The 26,303-nt window shown below is 52.5% G+C and overlaps 2 protein-coding genes across 3 annotated transcripts in view; one reads left to right on the top strand and one right to left on the bottom strand.

The window, feature by feature from the left end:
- USP48 (ubiquitin specific peptidase 48) overlaps window positions 1-23,269 on the top strand; it is a 41,932-nt gene extending 18,663 nt beyond the window's left edge. The window contains exons 6-24 of one of the 2 annotated variants that reach the window (XM_075848741.1): window positions 836-1,015; window positions 10,294-10,422; window positions 10,767-10,916; window positions 11,504-11,704; window positions 12,175-12,289; window positions 12,371-12,504; window positions 12,587-12,658; window positions 12,973-13,097; window positions 13,182-13,304; window positions 13,407-13,468; window positions 13,565-13,675; window positions 16,764-16,894; window positions 17,743-17,849; window positions 17,923-18,027; window positions 20,965-21,120; window positions 21,200-21,325; window positions 21,408-21,456; window positions 21,755-21,781; window positions 22,906-23,269. In XM_075848741.1, the coding sequence (XP_075704856.1) occupies window positions 836-1,015; window positions 10,294-10,422; window positions 10,767-10,916; window positions 11,504-11,704; window positions 12,175-12,289; window positions 12,371-12,504; window positions 12,587-12,658; window positions 12,973-13,097; window positions 13,182-13,304; window positions 13,407-13,468; window positions 13,565-13,675; window positions 16,764-16,894; window positions 17,743-17,849; window positions 17,923-18,027; window positions 20,965-21,120; window positions 21,200-21,325; window positions 21,408-21,456; window positions 21,755-21,781; window positions 22,906-22,928 (2,126 nt within the window). In that variant the 3' untranslated portion in view covers window positions 22,929-23,269. The remainder of the gene's footprint in view (window positions 1-835; window positions 1,016-10,293; window positions 10,423-10,766; window positions 10,917-11,503; window positions 11,705-12,174; window positions 12,290-12,370; window positions 12,505-12,586; window positions 12,659-12,972; window positions 13,098-13,181; window positions 13,305-13,406; window positions 13,469-13,564; window positions 13,676-16,763; window positions 16,895-17,742; window positions 17,850-17,922; window positions 18,028-20,964; window positions 21,121-21,199; window positions 21,326-21,407; window positions 21,457-21,754; window positions 21,782-22,905) is intronic. The other variant, XM_075848742.1, reaches the window with a different exon arrangement.
- LOC142718065 (low-density lipoprotein receptor class A domain-containing protein 2-like) overlaps window positions 22,941-26,303 on the bottom strand; it is a 42,753-nt gene continuing 39,390 nt past the window's right edge. The window contains exon 6 of the mRNA XM_075848740.1: window positions 22,941-23,056. Coding sequence (XP_075704855.1) covers window positions 22,941-23,056 — 116 coding nt within the window. The remainder of the gene's footprint in view (window positions 23,057-26,303) is intronic.

Raw genomic sequence — 26,303 nt, 5'->3', positions numbered from 1 at the left:
ACTCCACCAGCAGAATAGTGAGTGCAGCTCTGGAGTATAATACAGGATAAGTAATGTAATGTATGTACACAGTGACTACACCAGCAGAATAGTGAGTGCAGCTCTGGAGTATAATACAGGATGTAACTCAGGGTCAGTACAGGATGAGTAATGTAATGTATGTACACAGTGACTCCACCAGCAGAATAGTGAGTGCAGCTCTGGAGTATAATACAGGATAAGTAATGTATGTACACAGTGACTCCACCAGCAGAATAGTGAGTGCAGCTCTGGAGTATAATACAGGATGTAACTCAGGATCAGTACAGGATAAGTAATGTATGTACACAGTGACTCCACCAGCAGAATAGTGAGTGCAGCTCTGGAGTATAATACAGGATGTAACTCAGGATCAGTACAGGATAAGTAATGTAATGTATGTACACAGTGACTCCACCAGCAGAATAGTGAGTGCAGCTCTGGAGTATAATACAGGATGTAACTCAGGATCAGTACAGGATAAGTAATGTAATGTATGTACACAGTGACTCCACCAGCAGAATAGCGAGTGCAGCTCTGGAGTATAATACAGGATGTAACTCCGGATCAGTACAGGATAAGTAATGTAATGTATGTACACAGTGACTCCACCAGCAAAATAGTGAGTGCAGCTCTGGAGTATAATACAGGATATAACTCAGGATCAGTACAGGATAAGTAATGTAATGTATGTACACAGTGACTCCACCAGCAGAATAGTGAGTGCAGCTCTGGAGTATAATACAGGATATAACTCGGTATCGGTACAAGTAATTATAAGACCCCTCTGATTGGTAATTTTTGTCCTTTTCCACAGACAGTAGATATGTTTATGAGCTGAGTGCCGTCCTCATCCACAGAGGGGTGAGCGCTTACTCCGGACATTACATTGCCCATGTGAAGGACCCCCAGACTTCAGAGTGGTACAAGTTTAATGATGAAGAGATAGAGAAGATGGAAGGAAAGAAGCTGCAGCTGGGGATTGAGGAAGATCTAGGTAAAGCCTTTACGTTGTGAGTGTTCTTCTTCTTCCTCTTTCTCTGGCAGACTAGTCTAGTACGTTGCGATGCTGTGAGTACATTGTCATAGAGGTGCAGTGTTTATACATGAAGATAATGCCCAGAATGTTGTTCCGTTTCAAGAAGTTAGTTAACATGAGTCCTGAAATACTTAGTGCTGCTGGGAATATTATTTGAATATATTGATTTTGTTTCCTCCTACCTTAAACTTGGAGTCGTGAAGTAAGTGATGGATGAGTTATCCCCTCCCCCGGACAGAAATATTTTAGATTTTCTAGTTAATATCATTGGAGAAGCAGCAATCTATAGGCTCTTTCCACTAGGAGGCGACACTAGGTAGGGAGAAGTGTTGTGTTGTCAGTTGTAGCCTTGGCTGGAGGAGGCGGACGTGACTTGCTTCTCAGGTCTGCTGCACTTCTACTCTCCTCTGCGCCTCCCCTGCTCGTCTCACCCCCCCCCCCCCCATCCTCCGCGCCTCCCCTGCTCGTCTCACCCCCTCCCCCGCTCGTCTCACCCCCCCCCCATCCTCCGCGCCTCCCCTGCTCGTCTCACCCCCCCCCCATCCTCCGCGCCTCCCCTGCTCGTCTCACCCCCCCCCCATCCTCCGCGCCTCCCCTGCTCGTCTCACCCCCCCCATCCTCCGCGCCTCCCCTGCTCGTCTCACCCCCCCCCATCCTCCGCGCCTCCCCTGCTCGTCTCACCCCCCCCCGTCCTCCGCGCCTCCCCTGCTCGTCTCACCCCCCCGTCCTCCTCGCCTCCTCCGCTCGTCTCACCACCCCCGTCCTCCTCGCCTCCTCCGCTCGTCTCACCACCCCCGTCCTCCGCGCCTCCTCCGCTCGTCTCACCACCCCCGTCCTCCGCGCCTCCTCCGAATCTCTCACCACCCCCGTCCTCCGCGCCTCCTCCGCTCGTCTCACCACCCCCGTCCTCTGCGCCTCCTCCGCTCGTCTCACCACCCCCGTCCTCCGCGCCTCCTCCGCTCGTCTCACCACCCCCGTCCTCCGCGCCGCCTCCGCTCGTCTCACCACCCCCGTCCTCCGCGCCGCCTCCGCTCGTCTCACCACCCCCGTCCTCCGCGCCGCCTCCGCTCGTCTCACCACCCCCGTCCTCCGCGCCGCCTCCGCTCGTCTCACCACCCCCGTCCTCCGCGCCGCCTCCGCTCGTCTCACCACCCCCGTCCTCCGCGCCTCCGCTCGTCTCACCTCCCCCGTCCTCCGCGCCTCCTCCGCTCGTCTCACCACCCCCGTCCTCCGCGCCTCCTCCGCTCGTCTCACCACCCCCGTCCTCCGCGCCTCCTCCGCTCGTCTCACCACCCCCGTCCTCCGCGCCTCCTCCGCTCGTCTCACCACCCCCGTCCTCCGCGCCTCCTCCGCTCGTCTCACCACCCCCGTCCTCCGCGCCTCCTCCGCTCGTCTCACCACCCCCGTCCTCCGCGCCTCCTCCGCTCGTCTCACCACCCCCGTCCTCCGCGCCTCCTCCGCTCGTCTCACCACCCCCGTCCTCCGCGCCTCCTCCGCTCGTCTCACCACCCCCGTCCTCCGCGCCTCCTCCGCTCGTCTCACCACCCCCGTCCTCCGCGCCTCCTCCGCTCGTCTCACCACCCCCGTCCTCCGCGCCTCCTCCGCTCGTCTCACCACCCCCGTCCTCCGCGCCTCCTCCGCTCGTCTCACCACCCCCGTCCTCCGCGCCTCCTCCGCTCGTCTCACCACCCCCGTCCTCCGCGCCTCCTCCGCTCGTCTCACCACCCCCGTCCTCCGCGCCTCCTCCGCTCGTCTCACCACCCCCGTCCTCCGCGCCTCCTCCGCTCGTCTCACCACCCCCGTCCTCCGCGCCTCCTCCGCTCGTCTCACCACCCCCGTCCTCCGCGCCTCCTCCGCTCGTCTCACCACCCCCGTCCTCCGCGCCTCCTCCGCTCGTCTCACCACCCCCGTCCTCCGCGCCTCCTCCGCTCGTCTCACCACCCCCGTCCTCCGCGCCTCCTCCGCTCGTCTCACCACCCCCGTCCTCCGCGCCTCCTCCGCTCGTCTCACCACCCCCGTCCTCCGCGCCTCCTCCGCTCGTCTCACCACCCCCGTCCTCCGCGCCTCCTCCGCTCGTCTCACCACCCCCGTCCTCCGCGCCTCCTCCGCTCGTCTCACCACCCCCGTCCTCCGCGCCTCCTCCGCTCGTCTCACCACCCCCGTCCTCCGCGCCTCCTCCGCTCGTCTCACCACCCCCGTCCTCCGCGCCTCCTCCGCTCGTCTCACCACCCCCGTCCTCCGCGCCTCCTCTTCTCGTCTCACCACCCCCGTCCTCCGTGCCTCCTCTTCTCGTCTCACCACCCCCCTCCGTCCTCCAGGACTTAGGTCATCACTGGTTTCCTCCTCTTCATGAGGCTTTTATTGTTGGAGTCTCATGATCGCTCTCACAGGCGCCGCTATTGGTCCTGGGCTCTTGACCTTGTAGACTCACCCCGACGCTGACCAGCGCTCCTCTGCTCCTGGGGGCTAATTTAGTTCCTGGTGAACTAGGCCGTAGATCCTTCTGGCTTTTTCTAGTAGATTATCGGCACCGGCGCTGTGAGGCGTTTCTCTTAGTTGTGCCATGCAGCCAGGGCACCGCACCCTCGCGTGATATGGCCGTTCTGACTGGGCATTGTCCTTCTCCCAGGCCATATTGGACCTTTCTAGGCTCTCCGGGACCATGGCTGAGTCTCTGGAAAGCCTTCCATCCCAAATAGTGGCTCACAAATGTTCCTCTAGAATCTCCCTTAGGGGCAGTGCACCCTTTCTCATAGTAGGCCACGTAAAAGGCCGGGAGCACTAGGGACAGATCCTGCTCTTCGTCAGGTTCTTCTCAAGCGTCTCCGTTCGGATCATCACTAGAGAAGCCGCCTCTGCAGGATCAGGACTAGAGAAGCCGCCTCTGCAGGATCAGGACTAGAGAAGCCGCCTCTGCAGGATCAGGACTAGAGAAGCCGCCTCTGCAGGATCAGGACTAGAGAAGCCGCCTCTGCAGGATCATCGCTAGAGAAGCCGCCTCTGCAGGATCATCGCTAGAGAAGCCGCCTCTGCAGGATCATCGCTAGAGAAGCCGCCTCTGCAGGATCATCGCTAGAGAAGCCGCCTCTGCAGGATCATCGCTAGAGAAGCCGCCTCTGCAGGATCAGGTCTAGAGAAGCCGCCTCTGCAGGATCATTACTAGAGAAGCCGCCTCTGCAGGATCATTACTAGAGAAGCCGCCTCTGCAGGATCATTACTAGAGAAGCCGCCTCTGCAGGATCATCGCTAGAGAAGCCGCCTCTGCAGGATCAGGACTAGAGAAGCCGCCTCTGCAGGATCAGGACTAGAGAAGCCGCCTCTGCAGGATCATCACTAGAGAAGCCGCCTCTGCAGGATCATCACTAGAGAAGCCGCCTCTGCAGGATCATCGCTAGAGAAGCCGCCTCTGCAGGATCATCGCTAGAGAAGCCGCCTCTGCAGGATCATCACTAGAGAAGCCGCCTCTGCAGGATCATCGCTAGAGAAGCCGCCTCTGCAGGATCATCACTAGAGAAGCCGCCTCTGCAGGATCATCACTAGAGAAGCCGCCTCTGCAGGATCATCACTAGAGAAGCCGCCTCTGCAGGATCATCACTAGAGAAGCCGCCTCTGCAGGATCATCACTAGAGAAGCCGCCTCTGCAGGATCATCGCTAGAGAAGCCGCCTCTGCAGGATCATCGCTAGAGAAGCCGCCTCTGCAGGATCATCGCTAGAGAAGCCGCCTCTGCAGGATCATCGCTAGAGAAGCCGCCTCTGCAGGATCATCACTAGAGAAGCCGCCTCTGCAGGATCATCACTAGAGAAGCCGCCTCTGCAGGATCATCACTAGAGAAGCCGCCTCTGCAGGATCATCACTAGAGAAGCCGCCTCTGCAGGATCATCGCTAGAGAAGCCGCCTCTGCAGGATCATCGCTAGAGAAGCCGCCTCTGCAGGATCATCGCTAGAGAAGCCGCCTCTGCAGGATCATCGCTAGAGAAGCCGCCTCTGCAGGATCATCACTAGAGAAGCCGCCTCTGCAGGATCATCGCTAGAGAAGCCGCCTCTGCAGGATCATCGCTAGAGAAGCCGCCTCTGCAGGATCAGGACTAGAGAAGCCGCCTCTGCAGGATCATCGCTAGAGAAGCCGCCTCTGCAGGATCATCGCTAGAGAAGCCGCCTCTGCAGGATCATCGCTAGAGAAGCCGCCTCTGCAGGATCATCGCTAGAGAAGCCGCCTCTGCAGGATCATCGCTAGAGAAGCCGCCTCTGCAGGATCAGCACTAGAGAAGCCGCCTCTGCAGGATCAGCACTAGAGAAGCCGCCTCTGCAGGATCAGGACTAGAGAAGCCGCCTCTGCAGGATCAGGACTAGAGAAGCCGCCTCTGCAGGATCAGGACTAGAGAAGCCGCCTCTGCAGGATCAGGACTAGAGAAGCCGCCTCTGCAGGATCAGGACTAGAGAAGCCGCCTCTGCAGGATCAGGACTAGAGAAGCCGCCTCTGCAGGATCAGGACTAGAGAAGCCGCCTCTGCAGGATCAGGACTAGAGAAGCCGCGCCTCTGCAGGATCAGCACTAGAGAAGCCGCCTCTGCAGGATCAGCACTAGAGAAGCCGCCTCTGCAGGATCAGCACTAGAGAAGCCGCCTCTGCAGGATCAGGACTAGAGAAGCCGCCTCTGCAGGATCAGCACTAGAGAAGCCGCCTCTGCAGGATCAGGACTAGAGAAGCCGCGCCTCTGCAGGATCAGGACTAGAGAAGCCGCCTCTGCAGGATCAGTCCGTCACCTCGGATTCAGTCTCTGAACAAGACACTAAATTGACAGGACTTGATATGGGCTGTCAGTGACCGCTTACATGTTAAGGATGACCCCACTCTCTCAGGTAGAGGGGTCGCCAGCGCCAGACCCTGGTTTTCCCAATCTACAGCGCGTTTGAGGATCTCCTTTTCTTGGAACGGTACCACCATGACCAGGAGAGATATGCTCTACCCCTTACAGTAGGATTGGTGGGTCCGTCTGTGTCGTGAATATCCAAGAGCTCCGTCAGATGAGGCGTCTCTTGACGAGATTGTATTCTTTTGCTAAATCTGCATATTTGACGCCAGGATATACCCGATGCCCTGCATTTGCCTCCTGGGTTAGGAAATCCTCCGCCTGGGCTAAACCGCTTAACCAGGGACTTCAGAAGCGGCTTTGCAGGAGTACCTGACAGATCTGGCCTCCGCTTTTCCATGCCTCCAAGTCCTTATGAGTCACCCTGTTTCGCACTCAGACTGACCGCTTTGGTGGCAATATGCTAAAATCCTGGGCGACGGACCCCGCTTCTAAGAAGGCACTTACTAGCCTGCCATTTGCGGCGGGTAGGCTCATTGGTAAGCGTCTCGATTAAATACTCTGAGGCCACTGATGGTAAGAGTTCCCTCCTGTCCTTGACGCCAATAGCCTTCCCATCGTTAGCAGAGGCTTCGCTCCTTTTTGGAACTTCTCTCAGAAGTCAGAAAAGAGGACTAACCGACCCATGGAGTCCAGGTGTCCGTGCCTCAATCCCTCTTGGCATGGCTGCTCCAGTAGCCCTCCATCTGAAGGTGTCTCCCCACTCTTTGGGGGAGGGGATGACTTCTTCCCTTTCCGGCGGTGTAGCTTGTTCACCTGGACGATGCCTGGGTTTGAGGTGGGGGTTACAGGACGGCGTGTTCCTGACCCTTCCCCCTGCTTCGGATGCACTTTTGCTTTTTTCCAGGCTGTAACGTTCTCAAGGGTTCTAATCAGATCTCTTCACCGTCCCCAAGAAGGAGGGATCTGTCAGAGCGTCTCATCTGAAGACGTTGTATTGCTGTGTATGAAGGTTGGGGATCGAGTCCCTGCCGTCAGTCGTCCTCTCATTGCAACAGGCCAAGTACCTTCCCTCCATTGTCATCCGTAATGCTGATCCCCACCGGCCTGTAGTGAGGGCCACCGGCGTGTCTTTCGCTTCAGTTTAGTTTCTCAGGATTCACAGTCTGTCGTCGTGCCCCCCCCCCCCCACCCCTGCTTTGGGCTCGCTACTGTATCCGGGGTCTTCACCGTGCTGCTTCTCTTTGCCAGGGGGGTCGCGGTTACCCATTACTTGGGGGCACCTCCAGGGAGGACAATCTTTCCAGTCTTAGGATCATTCTTGACACTTTGAAGGGATTCTGTTGGGTCATCCACAGAGAGCTGTTGTCTCTGGTGCCAGCCCAGTGGATGAGGGTCTTGAAGGCTTTTCGACTCCAGGACCGCTTGGGTTTTCCTCCCCGGGGACAAGATCTGGGCTGTGGAAGCCGAGGTTTTGACCTCCTGCTGTATTTGTGATTCTGTTTTCCAGACGATGTTTAACCCCTTCCCGACATTTGACGTATCCATACACCAAAGTCTGGTAGGGGAAGTGTGGAGTGGACTCACGGAGCCGACACTTCAGAATAACGAGCGCGATCCCGCTCATTATATGCCACGGTGAAGAGACCACAGCATTTAAATCATTAGAGGGGGGCGACCCCCCCCTAACAGCTCATTGTGCCCCCCGTAATGCAATCGCGGGGTGGTGATGGTTGCTATGGCTGCCTGGGGGCCTAATGAAGCCCCCCAGGTCCGCCATCTTTGTGCTCCTATTAAGCGCTGCCTCTGGCCTGTCAGAATCCCGATATACTGCGATACGTTCGTGTACATTAGTGTCACAGTATACGGGGCCTCGCTCTAACGATCGCTGGTGGAAGTCCCCGAGGGGGGGGGGACTAATAAGAAAAGTAAAAATAAGTTCAAACCCCCCCCCCCCCTTTTCCCATTGTCCCCCTAGAGCATAGTAAAAAAATAAATATACATAACTGGTATCGCTGCGTCCGTAAAAGTCTGAACTATGACAATATGTCGTTATTTATCCCGCACGGTGAACGCCGTAAAAAAAAAATTGTAAACGCCAGAATGTCTATTTTTTGGTCACCGCGTCCCACAAAAAATGAAATAAAAACTGATCAAACCGTCGCATGTGCAGCAACACGGTGTCATTAAACTGCAGCTGATCCCGCAAAACATGAGCCCCCAGAAGTTACGGCTCCCGGAATTTGGCGACACAAAATAAATTGTATTTTTTACACTTGGGTTTTTCCTTGTAAAATCTAGAAATAACGATGTATATTTGGTATCGCCGGAATCGTGTTGACCCGCAGAATAAACGGAACATGTTGTTTTAATTACACAGGGAATTACGTAAAAACGAAGCGCAAAAAACATGGAGGAATCGCTGTTTTTTTCATTTTCTACCCCACAAATGTTTTTCCCCCTTTCCTAGTAAATTATATGGCAAAATAAATGGCGCTACGAAAAACTACAACCCGTCCCGCAAAAATCAGGCCCTCATAGGACTATATCGAGGGAAAAATAAAGTTCTGGCTTTTGACAGGTGGGGAGGAATAAATGAAAATCTGGAAGGGGTTCAGACTCGACGTCTCATTCTGCCGCGGCGTCCCACGTACGTGGAAGGTTTATCTCTGGTGTGAGCCGTCTCCGTCCCCCGGTGCGTTCCACTCTTAGGATTGCGTTTTTTCTGCAGTCCGGTCTAGATCAGGGCCTGGGTCCGGCGTCTTCCTAAGTCCAGGTCTCTCCTCTCGGTGATCGCTGGCGTTCCGCTCCCAGGTCGGCGTTATTGCCGGGGGCTGATCCTCCTTTTCATCGACATCACATGGTGCTATTAAGGGCTTGATCACATGGCGTGTATTCAATGCACGAAAAACGCGTCTCAAACACCTACTTTAAGCTTCCCGTTGACCTCAATGGGATAACATTGTAGTGCATATGACATTTATATATTTTTTTTTTTTCTGTTTGCATATTTAACCCCTTCCCGACATCCGCCGTATATATGCGGTGCTGTCGGGAGGTGCGCCGTATAGGTATTGGTCGGTCAATTCTGACCAGCCAATAGCAGGCAGTTTTGTTAAACTTGCACCGTTGGACAGTGGTGATTGGTGCTGTCTAAGACGTCACCTAGGGAGGAGTGATGCCACCTCTAGGAGCGCTCTGGTTGGTCGGTTTGTAATGACCAACCAATCAGAGCACCAGCGGGTGTTTATAACACAGACCGCTCTCCACGCCGTCATGCCAGTTTGAGGCAGAGCGGTTGAGATACTGTCCGGGCGGTCTTGCTGGGATTAGTAGCGCCGATCACTACAGTGTGTAAAATAAGAGGCTTTGTTGCAGCTTCTGTCTGATCACCATCAGTCCCAATCCACCCCCTCCCTGTCCGAGTCCTGTGCCCACTGAGTGCTGATTAATAACCACCATCACTGATCGGCAGCCGTCTTGATTTCAGCAAGTTCTTTCTTTGTACCTTTTTTTTATTTTTTTTCCTCCACCCAACACCAATTACCCGTGTGCCCTGCGACCCGCTGATCACCATCACTGATTGGTATTTGTGCTCAATTTTTGGTCCAGGAAATATATATTTTTTTTCCCAATTCTAGACTTGCACCATCGCCCTGGGTGCGCCCGGCGGCCACAGACTGCTGGTTAGTTCTCGGCATCTGTGGTCATTTGTTGACGCAGAGTTTTTTAGGTCTTTTTTTCACCCGCTCCTTTTCTTCCTGGCTGGACTCGATGTCTACGAACTCGCAATACACTTGAGTAACGTTAATGTGTGAGTGACGGCACGTAAGGATCTAGCAGGATCCCTATGTGCTGAGGAACTGAATGGAGAGGAGTGCATGACGCTGATTGGTCACTGACGAGTCACTGATGGGTCACTGATGAGTCACTGATGAGTCACTGATGGGTCACTGATGAGTCACTGATGGGTCACTGATGGGTCACTGATGGGTCACTGATGAGTCACTGATGGGTCAGCGTCATACACTCCTCTCCACAACGCCCACTTGTCTATTAAAGTCATTCGCATGAAGCTAAAATACTTAACGTAAAATGTTTTTCTTGTTGAATTCATTGCGGGACTTTTTGTTTCGGGATCATGGATATGCGGTTTTGTTTCTCCTACTTTTGACATTCATTCACCGTGTCTGTGGGAGGGGCATAGCCTGCATGGGCGGAGCCAACCATTTCCTACCTAGTGTCGCCCCCTAGTGGCAAGGGCTAATACCCGTGGTGCTTTGAACACCAGTTAATACAAGGAGAGCATGTTCGGGCGAGGACAACAATCCACGTTTTCCTGCACTCCCCCTCTTGTGTGACTGATCTGGCGCCATTTGTCCCAGGGCGCGTGTAATAATCCGACTTTATCTGTTCCTTTATTAGCGGAGCCGTCTAAATCTGCGACACGTAAACCCAAGTGTGCGAAGGGCATCCACTGCTCTCGAAACGCCTACATGTTGGTGTATAGGCTGAAGGCAGAACCGATGCAGGAGGCCGACTTTGAGGTGCCAGGTGAGTGGTGCCGGATCTAGATCATGGTCCCTGTGACGGTGGCCTCGATGGGACAAACAAGCGTGCAGCAGAAGGGGGACCGATCCACGTACGCCTTATTTTCCGGTGTATTTTGGAGCATGAAACCCTCCTGTTCTACCAAATACACTTTTTGTCCTCGCGGGAGATCAGCCGCCGGCGGAGGAGTCTAGAGGTGACCGCGGCGCGCCGGCCAGGATGTGGGCGGGGGGACGACGACATACAATGTGATGAGCGGACAATCATTGCTGTTCATGTCTGACCTGCGCCTGATAACATTGCACCCCTCGTCCGCTCGGCTCACCCCGTTTCCCCCTTTTATGTAGTTTTCCTCCAGAAATTGGTGGAGCTGGATAACTGCAAGTTTGAGGAGTGGTGCGTGGAAATGTCCGAAATGCGGAAGGAGAGCGTGGATAAAGGGAAGGCCAAACACGAGGAGGTGAAGGAGCTGTACCAGAGGTTACCTGCAGGAGCTGGTCTGTAAGATATTTTATTACTCTCATACATAGCGTGATATTACTGTATAGTGAATGTTGTGCCCGCCAGATCATGCCAGGCTGTACATGTCATTAACCGCTGATCGTTCAGGGATTTCTCTGCAATTTATTACGTATAAAGTGCGTTTACGAATTCTGGCCCCGAGTCCCTGCCGCGCAGAATCCGTGCGGCCACAATAAGGGGGGGGGTCACATGACCGTATGGTTCCTGCACAGAGTTTACGAGGCACGATCAGTGCGGTCATGTGACTACGACCTTTACCCTCTGACGCGGTTTCTGTACAGCGGGGGCCGGGGCAGAGTCCGTACACTTGGTGGTCTCGTTTCGGGGGGGATAACCTTTTTCTCTGTGATGTCATCACTGTAGTCATGTGTTCTCATTAGCCGCACGCCTCGTAGATGACGGTTTCTGTACGTTTGTAGACTCTGCCTTGATGACTGTATTTGTACATGTGTTTACTACCTTGCTGACTGTTTCCATACATGTGTTGTCTCTGCCTTGATGACGGTTTCCTCCGTTGGCGGCGTCGTTACATTTTACGCTCCTGTGCTCTGCTTCTCCGTAGATAACGCCTACGAGTTTATCCCTCTGGAATGGCTGCAGAAATGGCTGGATGAATCCACCCCGGCCAAGCCCATCGACAACTCCAAATACCTGTGTACTCACGGCAAGCTGCACCCCGACAAAACCTCTCTCATGAAAAGAATCTCCGAGTACTCAGCCGAGATCTTCTATCAGAGATACGACGGGGGGCCGCGCCTGAAGGGTGAGCCGCTGGGGGTGGTCTCCGATCCTGCTGGGACTCTGGGGGAACTACTGGCCCCAGCATGCTTTTCCCTGTGGATCTAATATAACAAAACAAATTCCTAATTTCATCGGCAATTGTTTCTTACCTCCTGAGGGAGATTTTCTGCCTTTGTCCCCATGGTAACACTTCTTGGCCTTGGTTGTCACCGATCAGTGGACACTAGGCCTGAGCTGCCAGAACAAATAGGAGGAAGTGTTGTAGGGACCGAGACGACCGTCGGCCTCTGGCACAGGAACAATGTCTGTTTTACCTCGTGCACAAGGCCCTATTATGGCCCCGTCCAGGCTCCAAAGCTGATGATCATGTCGGGGAGATATTTCGGGCCTTGTTAGATCCACTTTGGGGTGTCCTATCCGCTCTCTCCTTAGGGTTGTAACAGTTGGGGTGCTGCGGCTCTTCATTGTCCGGGGACTTTTCTTTCCTCACAGCTGAGTCTTTGTGTAAGGACTGCGTGGTTGAGCGGTGCCGGGTCTTACGGCTGAAGAACCAGCTGAATGAAGATTACAAGACCATAGGAAATATGGTGAAAGGTGCGGTGAGCAGGTGGGTGTGCGGCTCCCCCCGCGAGGGCGTGTTATAATGATCGAGCGACGCTTCTCACTGCTCTCCGGCTTCATTCCCCAGCGCTGAAGGCTTTTGGATCGGGAAGTCGTCATTACGGCGATGGCGGCAGCTGGCGACGGAACAGCTGGGCCATCACCAAGACGATGAGTTTGATCAGAGCGACCTGAAGATGAACGGCAGCACCCCTCAAAAAGGTAGCATTTCTGTGTGCGATGATGGCGGGTCAGGTGTGCGGACACCTGGAGGTTGTGTCAATCTCTGTGTCTGTCCCTACAGAAGAACTGATAGAGGAGAAGCGAGACGAGGACACAGAGACCGGGTTTAATGAGGACGTGGTCTGCCAGCATGGTGAGGACCCAACCCTGTGGGCACATCGGTTCTTAAAGGGGTACTACACTACAATAGTGTTCTAATCCTCGCATACAGATGTGTAGGGATAACCTGTACCGATCAAGAATCCGTCCTGACCGCCTGTTTATGAGTCGCGGCTGCCTGGGGTACAGGTTGTCTGTGAGGGCTGTCCGCCGGCTGGCCGCCTGTTTATGGATGGCTGCTGCCTGGGGTACAGGTTGTCTGTGAGGGCTGGCCGCCTGTTTATGGATGGCTGCTGCATGGGGTACAGGTGCAGTCCCCGCTCACCTGTCGCTTCTGTTTCTCGTCAGGCTGCCTGTGCACATCGGAGAGCGAGAGGCGACTGATTTCTGACGCCACGTGGTTCAAGCTGAAGGAGTATTTCCCCGCAGCACCGGAGTTCAGGCACAGCCAGGAGCCGTGCCGTCAGTGCCAGGTACCAGGACGTGTGCTCGGAGGACTCGCGGTGACGCCGCGGCTTGTGCTGCTCTTCGCTCATCCACCATTATGTTTTCTGTAGATGTTGGAAAGAGAAGGAGAACGAAATGACGCCCTGCATAAGAAAATGGCGAATGAGCAGAAACTTGCGCTTTCCAACCTCTTCCAGGACAAGAACCGTCCGTCCGGGGGCAGCTGGCCGCAGGTAACGCCTCCTTATAATACACCACCTGGCCCTCTGCCGCCATCTTCCTTTACGCCGGAGTCTTCCTCATACGTCTGTCTCTTTCCGTCGTGTGACTCACAGGAGACGTCCGAGCTGTACATCGTGTCTCAGTTCTTTGTGGAGGAGTGGCGGAAGTTTATAAGGTGAGACGACCGCCCTGTGTTTCCTATATCCGCTGAATGAGCGCACGGCACCGGGCGATCAATGATTGTTACTGATCAAATCTTTGTTTCCTGCAGGAGACCAACCAAGTGCGGCCCCGTACAGTCACTGGGGAACAGCCATCTCCTCTGCCCTCATGGGGGTCTCATGTTCTCCTTCTCCACGATGACTAAGGAAGATTCTAAGCTGTGAGTTTCCCATATTCCTCTCGGCCGGGGTTAAAGTGAAACATCTGTGCTTTGGGTTATAGTATATCCCCCGCCAGGATCTTGATTGTGTAAATTATACCCCAGAGCTGCATGCACATTTATGCTGGTTGGTATTGGAAACAGTCAGCAAGCTTGTGGACAGACCCCCCCCCCAATCTCCCCCCATAAACACTCAGCAAGCTTGTGGACAGTGAGTGCAGCTCTGGAGTATAATACAGGATGTAACTCCGGATCAGTACAGGATAAGTAATGTATGTACACAGTGACTCCACCAGCAGAATAGTGAGTGCAGCTCTGGAGTATAATACAGGATATAACTCAGGATCAGTACAGGATAAGTAATGTAATGTATGTACACAGTGACTCCACCAGCAGAATAGTGAGTGCAGCTCTGGAGTATAATACAGGATATAACTCAGGATCAGTACAGGATAAGTAATGTAATGTATGTACACAGTGACTCCACCAGCAGAATAGTGAGTGCAGCTCTGGAGTATAATACAGGATGTAACTCCGGATCAGTACAGGATAAGTAATGTATGTACACAGTGACTCCACCAGCAGAATAGTGAGTGCAGCTCTGGAGTATAATACAGGATATAACTCAGGATCAGTACAGGATAAGTAATGTAATGTATGTACACAGTGACTCCACCAGCAGAATAGTGAGTGCAGCTCTGGAGTATAATACAGGATGTAACTCAGGATAAGTAATGTAATGTGTGTACACAGTGACTTAACCAGCAGAATAGTGAGTGCAGCTCTGGAGTATAATACAGGATGTAACTCAGGATCAGTACAGGATAAGTAATGTATGTACACAGTGACTCCTCCAGCAGAATAGTGAGTGCAGCTCTGGAGTATAATACAGGATGTAACTCAGGATCAGTACAGGATAAGTAATGTATGTACACAGTGACTCCTCCAGCAGAATAGTGAGTGCAGCTCTGGAGTATAATACAGGATGTAACTCAGGATCAGTACGGGATAAGTAATGTATGTACACAGTGACTCCACCAGCAGAATAGTGAGTGCAGCTCTGGAGTATAATACAGGATGTAACTCAGGATCAGTACAGGATAAGTAATGTATGTACACAGTGACTCCTCCAGCAGAATAGTGAGTGCAGCTCTGGAGTATAATACAGGATGTAACTCTGGATCAGTACAGGATAAGTAATGTAATGTATGTACACAGTGACTCCACCAGCAGAATAGTGAGTGCAGCTCTGGAGTATAATACAGGATGTAACTCAGGATCAGTACAGGATAAGTAATGTAATGTATATACACAGTGACTCCACCAGCAGAATAGTGAGTGCAGCTCTGGAGTATAATACAGGATATAACTCAGGATCAGTACAGGATAAGTAATGTAATGTATATACACAGTGACTCCACCAGCAGAATAGTGAGTGCAGCTCTGGAGTATAATACAGGATATAACTCAGGATCAGTACAGGATAAGTAATGTAATGTATATACACAGTGACTCCACCAGCAGAATAGTGAGTGCAGCTCTGGAGTATAATACAGGATATAACTCAGGATCAGTACAGGATAAGTAATGTAATGTATGTACACAGTCACTCCACCAGCAGAATAGTGAGCGCAGCTCTGGAGTATAATACAGGATATGTAATGTAATGTATGTACACAGTGACTCCACCAGCAGAATAGTGAGTGCAGCTCTGGAGTATAATACAGGATATAACTCCGGATCAGTACAGGATAAGTAATGTAATGTATGTACACAGTGACTCCACCAGCAGAATAGTGAGTGCAGCTCTGGAGTATAATACAGGATGTAACTCAGGATCAGTACAGGATAAGTAATGTAATGTATGTACACAGTGACTCCACCAGCAGAATAGTGAGTGCAGCTCTGGAGTATAATACAGGATATAACTCAGGATCAGTACAGGATAAGTAATGTATGTACACAGTGACTCCACCAGCAGAATAGTGAGTGCAGCTCTGGAGTATAATACAGGATATAACTCCGGATCAGTACAGGATAAGTAATGTAATGTATGTACACAGTGACTCCACCAGCAGAATAGTGAGTGCAGCTCTGGAGTATAATACAGGATGTAACTCAGGATCAGTACAGGATAAGTAATGTAATGTATGTACACAGTGACTCCACCAGCAGAATAGTGAGTGCAGCTCTGGAGGATAATACAGGATGTAACTCAGGATCAGTACAGGATAAGTAATGTAATGTATGTACACAGTGACTCCACCAGCAGAATAGTGAGTGCAGCTCTGGAGTATAATACAGGATATAACTCAGGATCAGTACAGGATAAGTAATGTAATGTATGTACACAGTGACTCCACCAGCAGAATAGTGAGTGCAGCTCTGGAGTATAATACAGGATGTAACTCAGGATCAGTACGGGATAAGTAATGTATGTACACAGTGACTCCACCAGCAGAATAGTGAGTGCAGCTCTGGAGTATAATACAGGACATAACTCAGGATCAGTACAGGATAAGAAATGTAATGTATGTACACAGTGACACCACCAGCAGAATAGTGAGTACAGCTCTGGAGTATAATACAGGATATAACGCAGGATCAGTACAGGATAAGTAATGTAATGTATGTACACAGTGACTCCACCAGCAGAATAGTGAGTGCAGCTCTGGAGTATAATACAGGATGTAACTCAGGATCAGTACGGGATAAGTAATGTATGTACACAGTGACTCCACCAGCAGAATAGAGAGTACAGCTCTGGAGTATAATACAGGATATAACTCAGGATCAGTACAGGATAAGTAATGTAATGTATGTACACAGTGACTCCACCAGCAGAATAGTGAGTGCAGCTCTGGAGTATAATACAGGATATAACTCAGGATCAGTACAGGATAAGTAATGTAATGTATGTACACAGTGACTCCACCAGCAGAATAGTGAGTGCAGCTCTGGAGTATAATACAGGATAAGTTATGTATGCTCGGTGACTTCTCTGGATTTGGAGGGTCATTGCTCGTGTATAATGGGGGTTACTGTTCCTAATCCTTGTTTGGTAATAATCTGACTTTTCGGTGCACAGTTTGGCTCTGGTTTTGCCTTCTGAATGGGACGTTATTCAGAAGCTTTTCATTATTGATCGCACTATCAAAATCACCCGGAGGCCGGTGGCATCGGATAACAGTGTGGCCGTGCTGTACGTGTCTGAACCCGGTAAGTTCCCCATACATTTGTCTAAGGACTATTTGCGCTGCTATGAGGACTGTAAGATGATGTCACATTGAGATTCGGTGCGTAGAGAAGGTGACAGTGGAGTAAAGCCCCACGTCAGCATGCCGGTAGTCACAGGGCGCCCCCCACATGGTGAACATATATTGGGGTGTTGACCGGATTGGGAAGTCTTCATCACTATGACCATTTTTTAAGGCCTGGTCCTATTTCTTGTAGATAAATCTCCACTATTGTATGATTGGACATTTTTTTATATACTGAACATTGTTAAACCCCCTATAAGATGTAGCTGGTCTGGAGTCCATCATCGTATGACGGGTGTGTGGCCCCTGCCGGCAGAGCAGCGTCATCCATACTAGACCAGTTATCGGCTCGTGATCCTCATTCTTCATGTCCCCCGACCCCCTTGGTCTCCATGTCCCCCGACCCCCCTTGGTCTCCATGTCCCCCGACCCCCCCTTGGTCTCCATTTCCCCCGACCCCCCCTTGGTCTCCATGTCCCCCGACCCCCCCTTGGTCTCCATGTCCCCCGACCCCCCCTTGGTCTCCATGTCCCCCGACCCCCCCTTGGTCTCCATGTCCCCCGACCCCCCCTTGGTCTCCATGTCCCCCGACCCCCCCTTGGTCTCCATGTCCCCCGACCCCCCCTTGGTCTCCATGTCCCCCCCCCCCCCCCCCTTGGTCTCCATGTCCCCCGACCCCCCCCCCCCTTGGTCTCCATGTCCCCCGACCCTCCCTTGGTCTCCATGTCCCCCGACCCTCCCTTGGTCTCCATGTCCCCCGACCCCCCTTGGTCTCCATGTCCCCTGACCCCTTGTGTTCTGTCTCAGCGCTGTGTCTGGAGTGCCGGGAGGGATTGCTGTGTCAGCAGGAGAGGGACATGAGAGAATACACACAGGCCACCATCTACGTCCACAAAGTGGTGGACAATAAGAAGGTAAGTCTCTGGCACACGGGTGACTCCTGCAGGTAATGTGGGCAGCTGTACCTGACGTGCCGCACTCTTATAGGTCATGAAGGAAGCTGCACCCGAGCTAAACGTCAGCAGTTCAGACCCAGAAGATGAAAAGGATGAGCCCCGGCTCGATGGAGAGAATGATCCGGACTTCAATCAGGTCAGTCATAACGAGCGCGGCTCCGGAGAGGTCTGTTCTGTGGTTCAGCAGATCGCCGTCATACAGTGGGATCCCGGAGGCTACGTTTTTGGCTTGATTACCCTTGGGCCAGTTTACAGGATCCTTCATGGTAGTGCCGTGTAGAGAAACCCTTAAAGGGGTTTTCCCATAATCAATATTTATCACGTCTCATCAGTGGGGGTCCGACCTCTGGGACTCCCAGCAATCACGAGAATGGTTTGGTAGTGCACCTGCTCGGGCACCACTCCATTCATTTCTGTGGGGTTCCCTGCGGTCGGACCCCTCTGATCAGATATTGATCACCTAACCTGTGACAAGTGATAAATATTGATTTAAACCTCTTATAATTATGAGCCTCTAATAGATGGGGGGGGGGGGGGGGGGACAGCCGCATCTATACAGCCTTATCGGCACTTATGGCGCCCTATCCTGTGATACGCATTTTGGCTCTGTAGCCGTTGTAGCCACTTGTATGATCTGTAAGTCGTTACTTAAAGGGTTATTCTTTGATTTTCTGATCGGTGAAGATCTGCCGTCTGGGCCCCCCATATAACATGAGAATTAAAGGGCCTCTGTTGTCATTAAAGGGAAGGTGTCGCTAGAATTTTTTTTTTTTTTTTTTCAGTTAAACCATTAGTATTTGAGTGATTACACATTGTTTTAATTTTTTTCACACGTCAGGAAATATTATAAATTAGATTCTAATTTATAACATTTCCATGTGCTGGCCACTAGAGGGAGCAGTTCCCAGAATTGCAGCATGGTCAATGTGGTAAAGCAACCTCACTGATTTATGCTGCAAAATTGGGGTAGACACTCCCCTCTAGTGTCCTCACACAATCCCCCCTCCCTTATTCTGGCTAGTGCCAGGAGAAGGAAGGGTTTCAATGTCTTCAAACCTCCTACAATGTGTGCCGCCGTTTTCTTAGCGACTGCCCAGTGTAGGAGGATTAGATACAGGGCTCAGCAGACAGTATCACACGAACATACACGCACATAATACACACAGCACATACACAAACATAAAGTACCTTCTTCTGCCGCCTCCACTCCTATTCCTTGCGCCTTCGCTTCCTTGAACATATGGCCGGAAGCCGCGGCCAGAAGTCGTCATCTTACTATCCGGCCGCGGCTTCCGGTCCACATGAAAATGGTGCCGGATTTTGCTCTGCGAATGAGCTTAGTTTTGGTCTGTGTGGGAGCGGCGCATGCGGCGTTCCCACACAGACGGTGTACGCTGCAGAGAATGGAACGGCTCCCGCGAACATTCTCTATGGGGTTGTATGTGCCGTATTCCATGTCTGTATGTGCCGTATCCCATGTCTGTATGTGCCGTATCCCATGTCTGTATGTGCCGTATCCCATGTCTGTATGTGCCGTATCCCATGTCTGTATGTGCCGTATCCCATGTCTGTATGTGCCGTATCCCATGTCTGTATGTGCCGTATCCCATGTCTGTATGTGCCGTATCCCATGTCTGTATGTGCCGTATCCCATGTCTGTATGTGCCGCATCCCATGTCTGTATGTGCCGCATCCCATGTCTGTATGTGCCGCATCCCATGTCTGTATGTGCCGCATCCCATGTCTGTATGTGCCGCATCCCATGTCTGTATGTGCCGCATCCCATGTCTGTATGTGCCGCATCCCATGTCTGTATGTGCCGCATCCCATGTCTGTATGTGCCGCATCCCATGTCTGTATGTGCCGCATCCCATGTCTGTATGTGCCGCATCCCATGTCTGTATGTGCCGCATCCCATGTCTGTATGTGCCGCATCCCATGTCTGTATGTGCCGCATCCCATGTCTGTATGTGCCGCATCCCATGTCTGTATGTGCCGCATCCCATGTCTGTATGTGCCGCATCCCATGTCTGTATGTGCCGCATCCCATGTCTGTATGTGCCGCATCCCATGTCTGTATGTGCCGCATCCCATGTCTGTATGTGCCGCATCCCATGTCTGTATGTGCCGCATCCCATGTCTGTATGTGCCGTGCATCCCATGTCTGTATGTGCCGTGCATCCCATGTCTGTATGTGCCGTGCATCCCATGTCTGTATGTGCCGTATATTCCATGTCTGTATGTGCCGTATATTCCATGTCTGTATGTGCCGTATATTCCATGTCTGTATGTGCCGTATATTCCATGTCTGTATGTGCCGTATATTCCATGTCTGTATGTGCCGTATATTCCATGTCTGTATGTGCCGTATATTCCATGTCTGTATGTGCCGTATATTCCATGTCTGTATGTGCCGTATATTCCATGTCTGTATGTGCCGTATATTCCATGTCTGTATGTGCCGTATATTCCATGTCTGTATGTGCCGTATATTCCATGTCTGTATGTGCCGTATATTCCATGTCTGTATGTGCCGTATATTCCATGTCTGTATGTGCCGTATATTCCATGTCTGTATGTGCCGTATATTCCATGTCTGTATGTGCCGTATATTCCATGTCTGTATGTGCCGTATATTCCATGTCTGTATGTGCCGTATATTCCATGTCTGTATGTGCCGTATATTCCATGTCTGTATGTGCCGTATATTCCATGTCTGTATGTGCCGTATATTCCATGTCTGTATGTGCCGTTAAAAAATTGAAAGCCCCCATAGAGAAGTAAAAGTAAGTACAAAGTAAAACTTAGAACACGAAAACACAAATAAAATGTATTTTAATATCATATTAAAAGCAATATGATAAAGGGAAGGGGTCAGGACTTTTTTTTTTTTTTTTTTTAAGGGTCACTGAGGTGAACGGGGTATAACCTTTACAGGGGTCTCTCCTGTCAGACTGTGAGGGCTGAAGTCCGGGTCTGTGATGTCCACGTGCCGCCCCATATACATGAAGGGGGTGTTCTGGCGGAGAGGGCGAGGTCTGATCTACAGGATCTTTATCTTTAACACTTTCAGGCTAATGGAGCAGCAAAGAGGCAGAAAGTTTCCATCCAAGGGCAGGTTTCCTATCAGAAGCCGGGGATCCGGAGAAGTACGCGGCACAGGAAGGTGCGGGGGGAGAAGGCCTTACTGGTCTCCGCTAACCAGACATTAAAGGACCTGAAGATCCAGGTGAGAAATCTCCTCCCCAGAGCGGCCCGGCGCCCGGTCCCGGCCTCAGTCCCTCCCCTGACGTTGCCTCTTCTTCCAGATCATGCACGCCTTCTCTGTCGCTCCGTTCGATCAGAACTTGTCTCTTGACGGGAAGGTTTTAAATGACGACTGTGCCACGCTGGGATCCCTGGGGGTCGTCCCGGAATCTGTCATTTTACTAAAGGTAAGGAACGCTTCCCTGTATGCAGCGGGGGAGGGGTGCGGAGCTGTACAGGGTCTAACGCCGGCTCTGCTTCCCACCACAGGCGGATGAGCCCATCGCAGATTATGCAGCAATGGATGATGTGATGCAAGGTGAGGAGGTGACGGGACGAGCGGCCCCCGAGTCTCCCCGGATCAGTGCGATGTTCCCTGCAGACGAGATCTCTGGGTTATAGGAATTAAAATCTGTAACAGAGAAATCGCCTAATGCCGGGGGGTCCTTCTAACCTGGAATAGATGGGGGCGCCCGGGCCGGCAGTCATGTGTATGGGAGACTCCCTAGATGAGGGGGTGCTGCCCTGTCATGAGGAGGGGGAGGGGTAACCATCATTGCTGGGGGTAGCCGGGGTGTGACCTGTGCAGTAACCGCTGCTCTTCTTCTCTCTTCCAGTTTGTATGCCGGAGGAAGGATTTAAAGGTAAGACGTTAGTAATCTGGCGGCTGAGGTCAGTCATGTGACGTGTCCCCTGCTGATATCCCGTTAACCCCTTCCCACCGCCGCAGCCATTTTTCAGATTTTCGTTTTTTCCTCCGCACATTCCAGAAGCCACAACGTCTTTATTTCTCCGTCGATAGTTCTATGAGGGCTGGATTTGTGCGGGACGAGTTGTAGTTTGTCGTAGCGCCATTTATTTTGCCGTATAATGTACTAGGAAACGGGGTAGAAAATGAAAAAAAGTGTAAAAAATTATTTATTTTGTGTCGCCAAATTTCACAAGTCAGAGCTCTATTATTTTTCCGTGGATTAAGTGGTGGTTTTTTTGCGGGATCAGCTGCAGTTTTTAATACCACCATTTTGCTGCACATGCGACGGTTTGATCAGTTCTTATTTCATTTTTTGTGGGAGACGCGGTGACCAAAAAATAGACGTTCTGGTGTTTACAATTTTTTTATTGTTTTATTTTTTTTTACGGCGTTCACCGTGCGGGTTAAATTATATATTGTAATAGTTCAGACTTTTACGGACGCGACGATATCAATTATATTTCTATTTTTTTTTTTTACTTTTTATATTTTTTTTATACACAAAAAAAACTTGAACTAATTTTTACTTTTTTTTATTAGTCCCAGCGATCGTTGGAGCGAGGCCCCATATACTGTGACACTAATGTATACTAATGTATCGCAGTATATCGTGATTCTGACAGGCCGGAGGCAGCGCTTAATAGGAGCACAAAGATGGCGGACCTGGGGGGGCTTCATAGCAACCATCGCTCCCCCACAATTGCATTGCGGGGGCCGCGATGAGCTGTTAGAAAGAGGGAGATGACCCCCTCTAATAATTTAAATGCTGCAGTCGCTGTTGACCGCAGCTTTTAACGCACTTGAGTGCGATGCCGCCCGTTACGCTGAAGTGTCGGCTGTAACCTACGTCACCGGCATCGTATGGAGCGGGTTCACTCCGGGAGTCCGCTCCACACTTCCCCGTACCTGACTTTGGTGTATGGATACGTCAAATGTCGTGAAGGGGTTAAGTATTGTGTAATTATCGGTATCGCCCGCGGTGTCTGCAGGTCAGTCATTTGCGTCTTTTATTTGCAGGAACGGGTCTGCTGGGACATTAGCGTTGAGCCTCTTCAGAAGGGCGTCTTACGTGCGCAGTAGGAGCGGGTTGTGACTTCCAGGAGGCCTCCGGCGCCTCCACCTCCGAGCATTGCCTTACATGAACATAGATTGCACTGAAGGACTGCAGCTGTAGAAGGACAAACTGTACCTTTTATATGTAAATACAGATGATGGTGTGGAGCCGCCGCCGTATATCTATATATAATATAACTTGTTTACACTGGGACCCTCCGTTCCATGTGCCCCACTAGCGGCTTCTGTCTTTGTGTAATATACATCTATCATCCTGGGTTTCTTTCTGGCCGGTCACACATTAAAAAGCCGACTGTTCTGATAATGAGCCGCAGTTTCTGTGTCATCATATGGGAAGAGGAATGAAGACTGAAGCTTACATAGTGGGAGGAGCAGGGTCCTCACAGCAGAACAGAGTATTTCAGAAGAGAAGTGTGCTGCTCTTGTGGGAGGTCAGAGACAGCGCTACATAGTCGATGGGCCGGGTCCACAGCCTCGCAGTGTATGTAACTGCAGTAAGATTAGTCACTGATGTGCTGTCTGTAGCTGAGATGCCTCTGTAAGCCAGAATTACATGCAGTCACATGACCAGGTCCTGGTCTCCTGCTTGTGTGATTTGTACTCTGAACGTGTGGTTATCGCCTCCCTGTAGTACAGGACATTACACATCACAAGTCTCATCTCCCCTGCTCTCCTCCCTGTAGTACAGAACATCACATGTCTCATCTCCACTGCCCCCTGCTCTCCTCCCTGGCTCTGGAAGGATGGTGTTTCACATGCTAGGCAGCATAAAATGACAGCACTTCTTTACACCTTGTAATAAAGGGGCATGCAAGTAAATAAAGACAGTGTTTGAGAGAGAAGACTGATCAATCATGGAGAACTGTAGTCCTTATCATGGTAATCCTGCTGACAGTAAGAGGATGCTATACAGAGCTGGGTAACATAATGAAGATAAAAAATAACTAGTACTGACCTATGGAGGCCTCACCTGGTGACCATTCACACAAAATATACAGGTGCTTTTCTGTATTATAAGTGCAGAAAACTCAGGTATTATTGCTCACCCCAAAATACGTATATACCCAGCTTATGATGCAGATACTTTCTCAGCTCTATTGTACTATGCAGTCATTCCTTTGCAACCAGCGGGCATTAGTTTCGCTGTTAAACGCAATGGTTTTCTATCCCAGTGTGGACTGCTGTGCTGACATCTAGTGGCCACTTAAAAAACTGCAATATCTTTTGCTACGAGGTCAAAAAACAAAAAAAAATATAAGAAGGAATTCTATGTACATGAAAATATTAGATAAAGCGATGTCCAGCGATGACCATTAATGTCAAACAGGCCCTGGCTGTTTTACAACCACATTTCTCTCTCGGCTGAAGCTTCATACACTGTAGCCCCTCGCACAAACGAAGCGAAGTCCATGAAAGAGCCTCACAAGTCACCGCCAGATCCCAACTTACTAATAGCCGGATCTTGCTTGCAGGTTACTCACCTGTTTGCACATCCTATCTCCGTTTGTGCAACTGCGATAAGTTACACACTATATACAAGGAGATGTATGTGTGTTGGGAGGGGGGGGTGTGTGTTGGGAGGGGGCGGGTGTGTGTTGGGAGGGAGGAGGGGTGTGTGTGCATGCGTGCGTGTTGGGGGGGGTGGGTGTGCGTGTGTGTTGGTAGGGGGGTGTGCGTGTGTTGGGAGGGAGGAGGGGTGTGTGTGTTGGGGGGCGTGCTGGGGGTGTGTGTTGGGGGGGGTGTGGCGGTGTGTGTTGGGAGGGGGGTGGGGGTTGGGGGTGTGTGTTGGGTGGGGGTTGGGGGTGGTGTGTTGGGTGGGGGTTGGGGGTGTGTGTGTTGGGAGGGGGGTGGGGGTTGGGAGGGGGTGGGGGTTGGGGGTGCGTGTGTTGGGAGGGCGTGTGTGGGTGTGCGTGTGCGTGTTGTGTTGGGGGGGTGTGCGTGTGTGTTGGGGGGGTGTGCGTGCTGGGGGTGTGCGTGTGTGTTGGGAGGGGGGTGTGCCTGTGTGTGTGTGGTGTGTGTGTGTTGGGAGGGGGTGTGCCTGTGTGTGTTGGGGGTGTGCGTGTGGGTGTGCGTGTGTGTTGGGGGTGTGGGAGGGGGTGTGCGTGTGTGGTGGGGTGTGCGTGGGGTGTGTGCGTGTGCTGGGGGTGTGCGTGTGTGTTGGGAGGGAGGAGGGGTGGGTGTGTGTTGGGAGGGAGGAGAGGGGTGTGGGTGTGCGTGTGTGTTGGGGGGTGTGCGTGTGTGTCGGGGGGGGTGTGGCGTGGCGTGCGTGTGTGTTGGGAGGGGGGGTGTGCGTGCGTGCGTGCGTGCGTGCGCTGGGGGGGTGTGTGTTGGGAGGGGTTGGGGTGTGTGTGTGTGTGTGTGTGTTGGGAGGGGGTGTGCTTGGGGTGTGTGTGTGTGTTGGGAGGGGGTGTGCTTGGGTGTGTGTGCGTTGTGAGGGGGGGGTGTGCGTTGTGAGAGGGGGTGTGCGTGTGTGTTGGGAGGGGGTGTGCTTGGGGTGTGTGTGCGCGTTGTGAGAGGGGGTGTGCGTGTGTGTTGGGAGGGGTGTGCGTGTGTTGGGGGGGCGTGCGTGCGCTGGGGGTGTGCGTGGGGGTGTGCGTGCGTGTTGGGAGGGGGTGTGCGTGTGTATGTTGGGAGGGGGGTGTGGGGGCGGGCGTGTGTTGGGAGGGGGGTGTGTGTGTGGGAGGGGGTGCGTGTGGGTGGGGGGTGTGCGTTGTGAGAGGGGGTGTGCGTGTGTGTTGGGGTGTGCATGCGTGCGTGTGTGTTGGGAGGGGGAGTGTGTGTGTTGGGGGGCGTGTGTGTTGGGAGGGGGGTGTGCGTGTGTGTTGGTGGTGTGTGTGGGGTGTGTGTGGGGAGGGGTTGGGGTGTACGTGTTGGGGGGGGTGTGCGTGCGTGTGCTGGGGGTGGGTGTGTTGGGGGGCGTGTGGGAGGGGGTGTGTTGGGGGGGTGTGCTGGGCGTGTGTGTTGGGAGGGGGGTGTGTGTTGGGAGGGGGTTGGTGGTGTGTGTTGGGAGGGGGGTGTGTGTTGGGAGGGGGGTGTGCGTGCTGGGGGGGTGTGTGTGTTGTGTTGGGGTGTGCGTGTAAGCTGGGGGCGTGTGCGTTGGGGGGCATGTGGGGGTGTGCGTGTTGGGGGTGTGCGTGTGTGGGGAGGGGGTGTGTGTGTGTGTGCGTGTGTTGGGGGGGTGTGCGTGTGTGTTGGGGTGCGTGAGTGTTGGGAGGGGGGTGGGAGGGGGTGTGCGTGTGTGTTGGGGTGTGCGTGGGGTGTGTGTTGGGAGGGAGGAGGGGTGTGTGTGTGCATGCGTGCGTGTTGGGGGGTGCGTGTGTTGGGAGGGAGGAGGGGGGGTG

This window comes from Rhinoderma darwinii, unplaced genomic scaffold, assembly GCF_050947455.1.
Source record: "Rhinoderma darwinii isolate aRhiDar2 unplaced genomic scaffold, aRhiDar2.hap1 Scaffold_4582, whole genome shotgun sequence".
Taxonomy (NCBI): Eukaryota; Metazoa; Chordata; class Amphibia; order Anura; family Rhinodermatidae; genus Rhinoderma; species Rhinoderma darwinii.
Note: the sequence above shows the minus strand (reverse complement) of the source record. Positions and strands in the feature narration are given on the sequence as shown.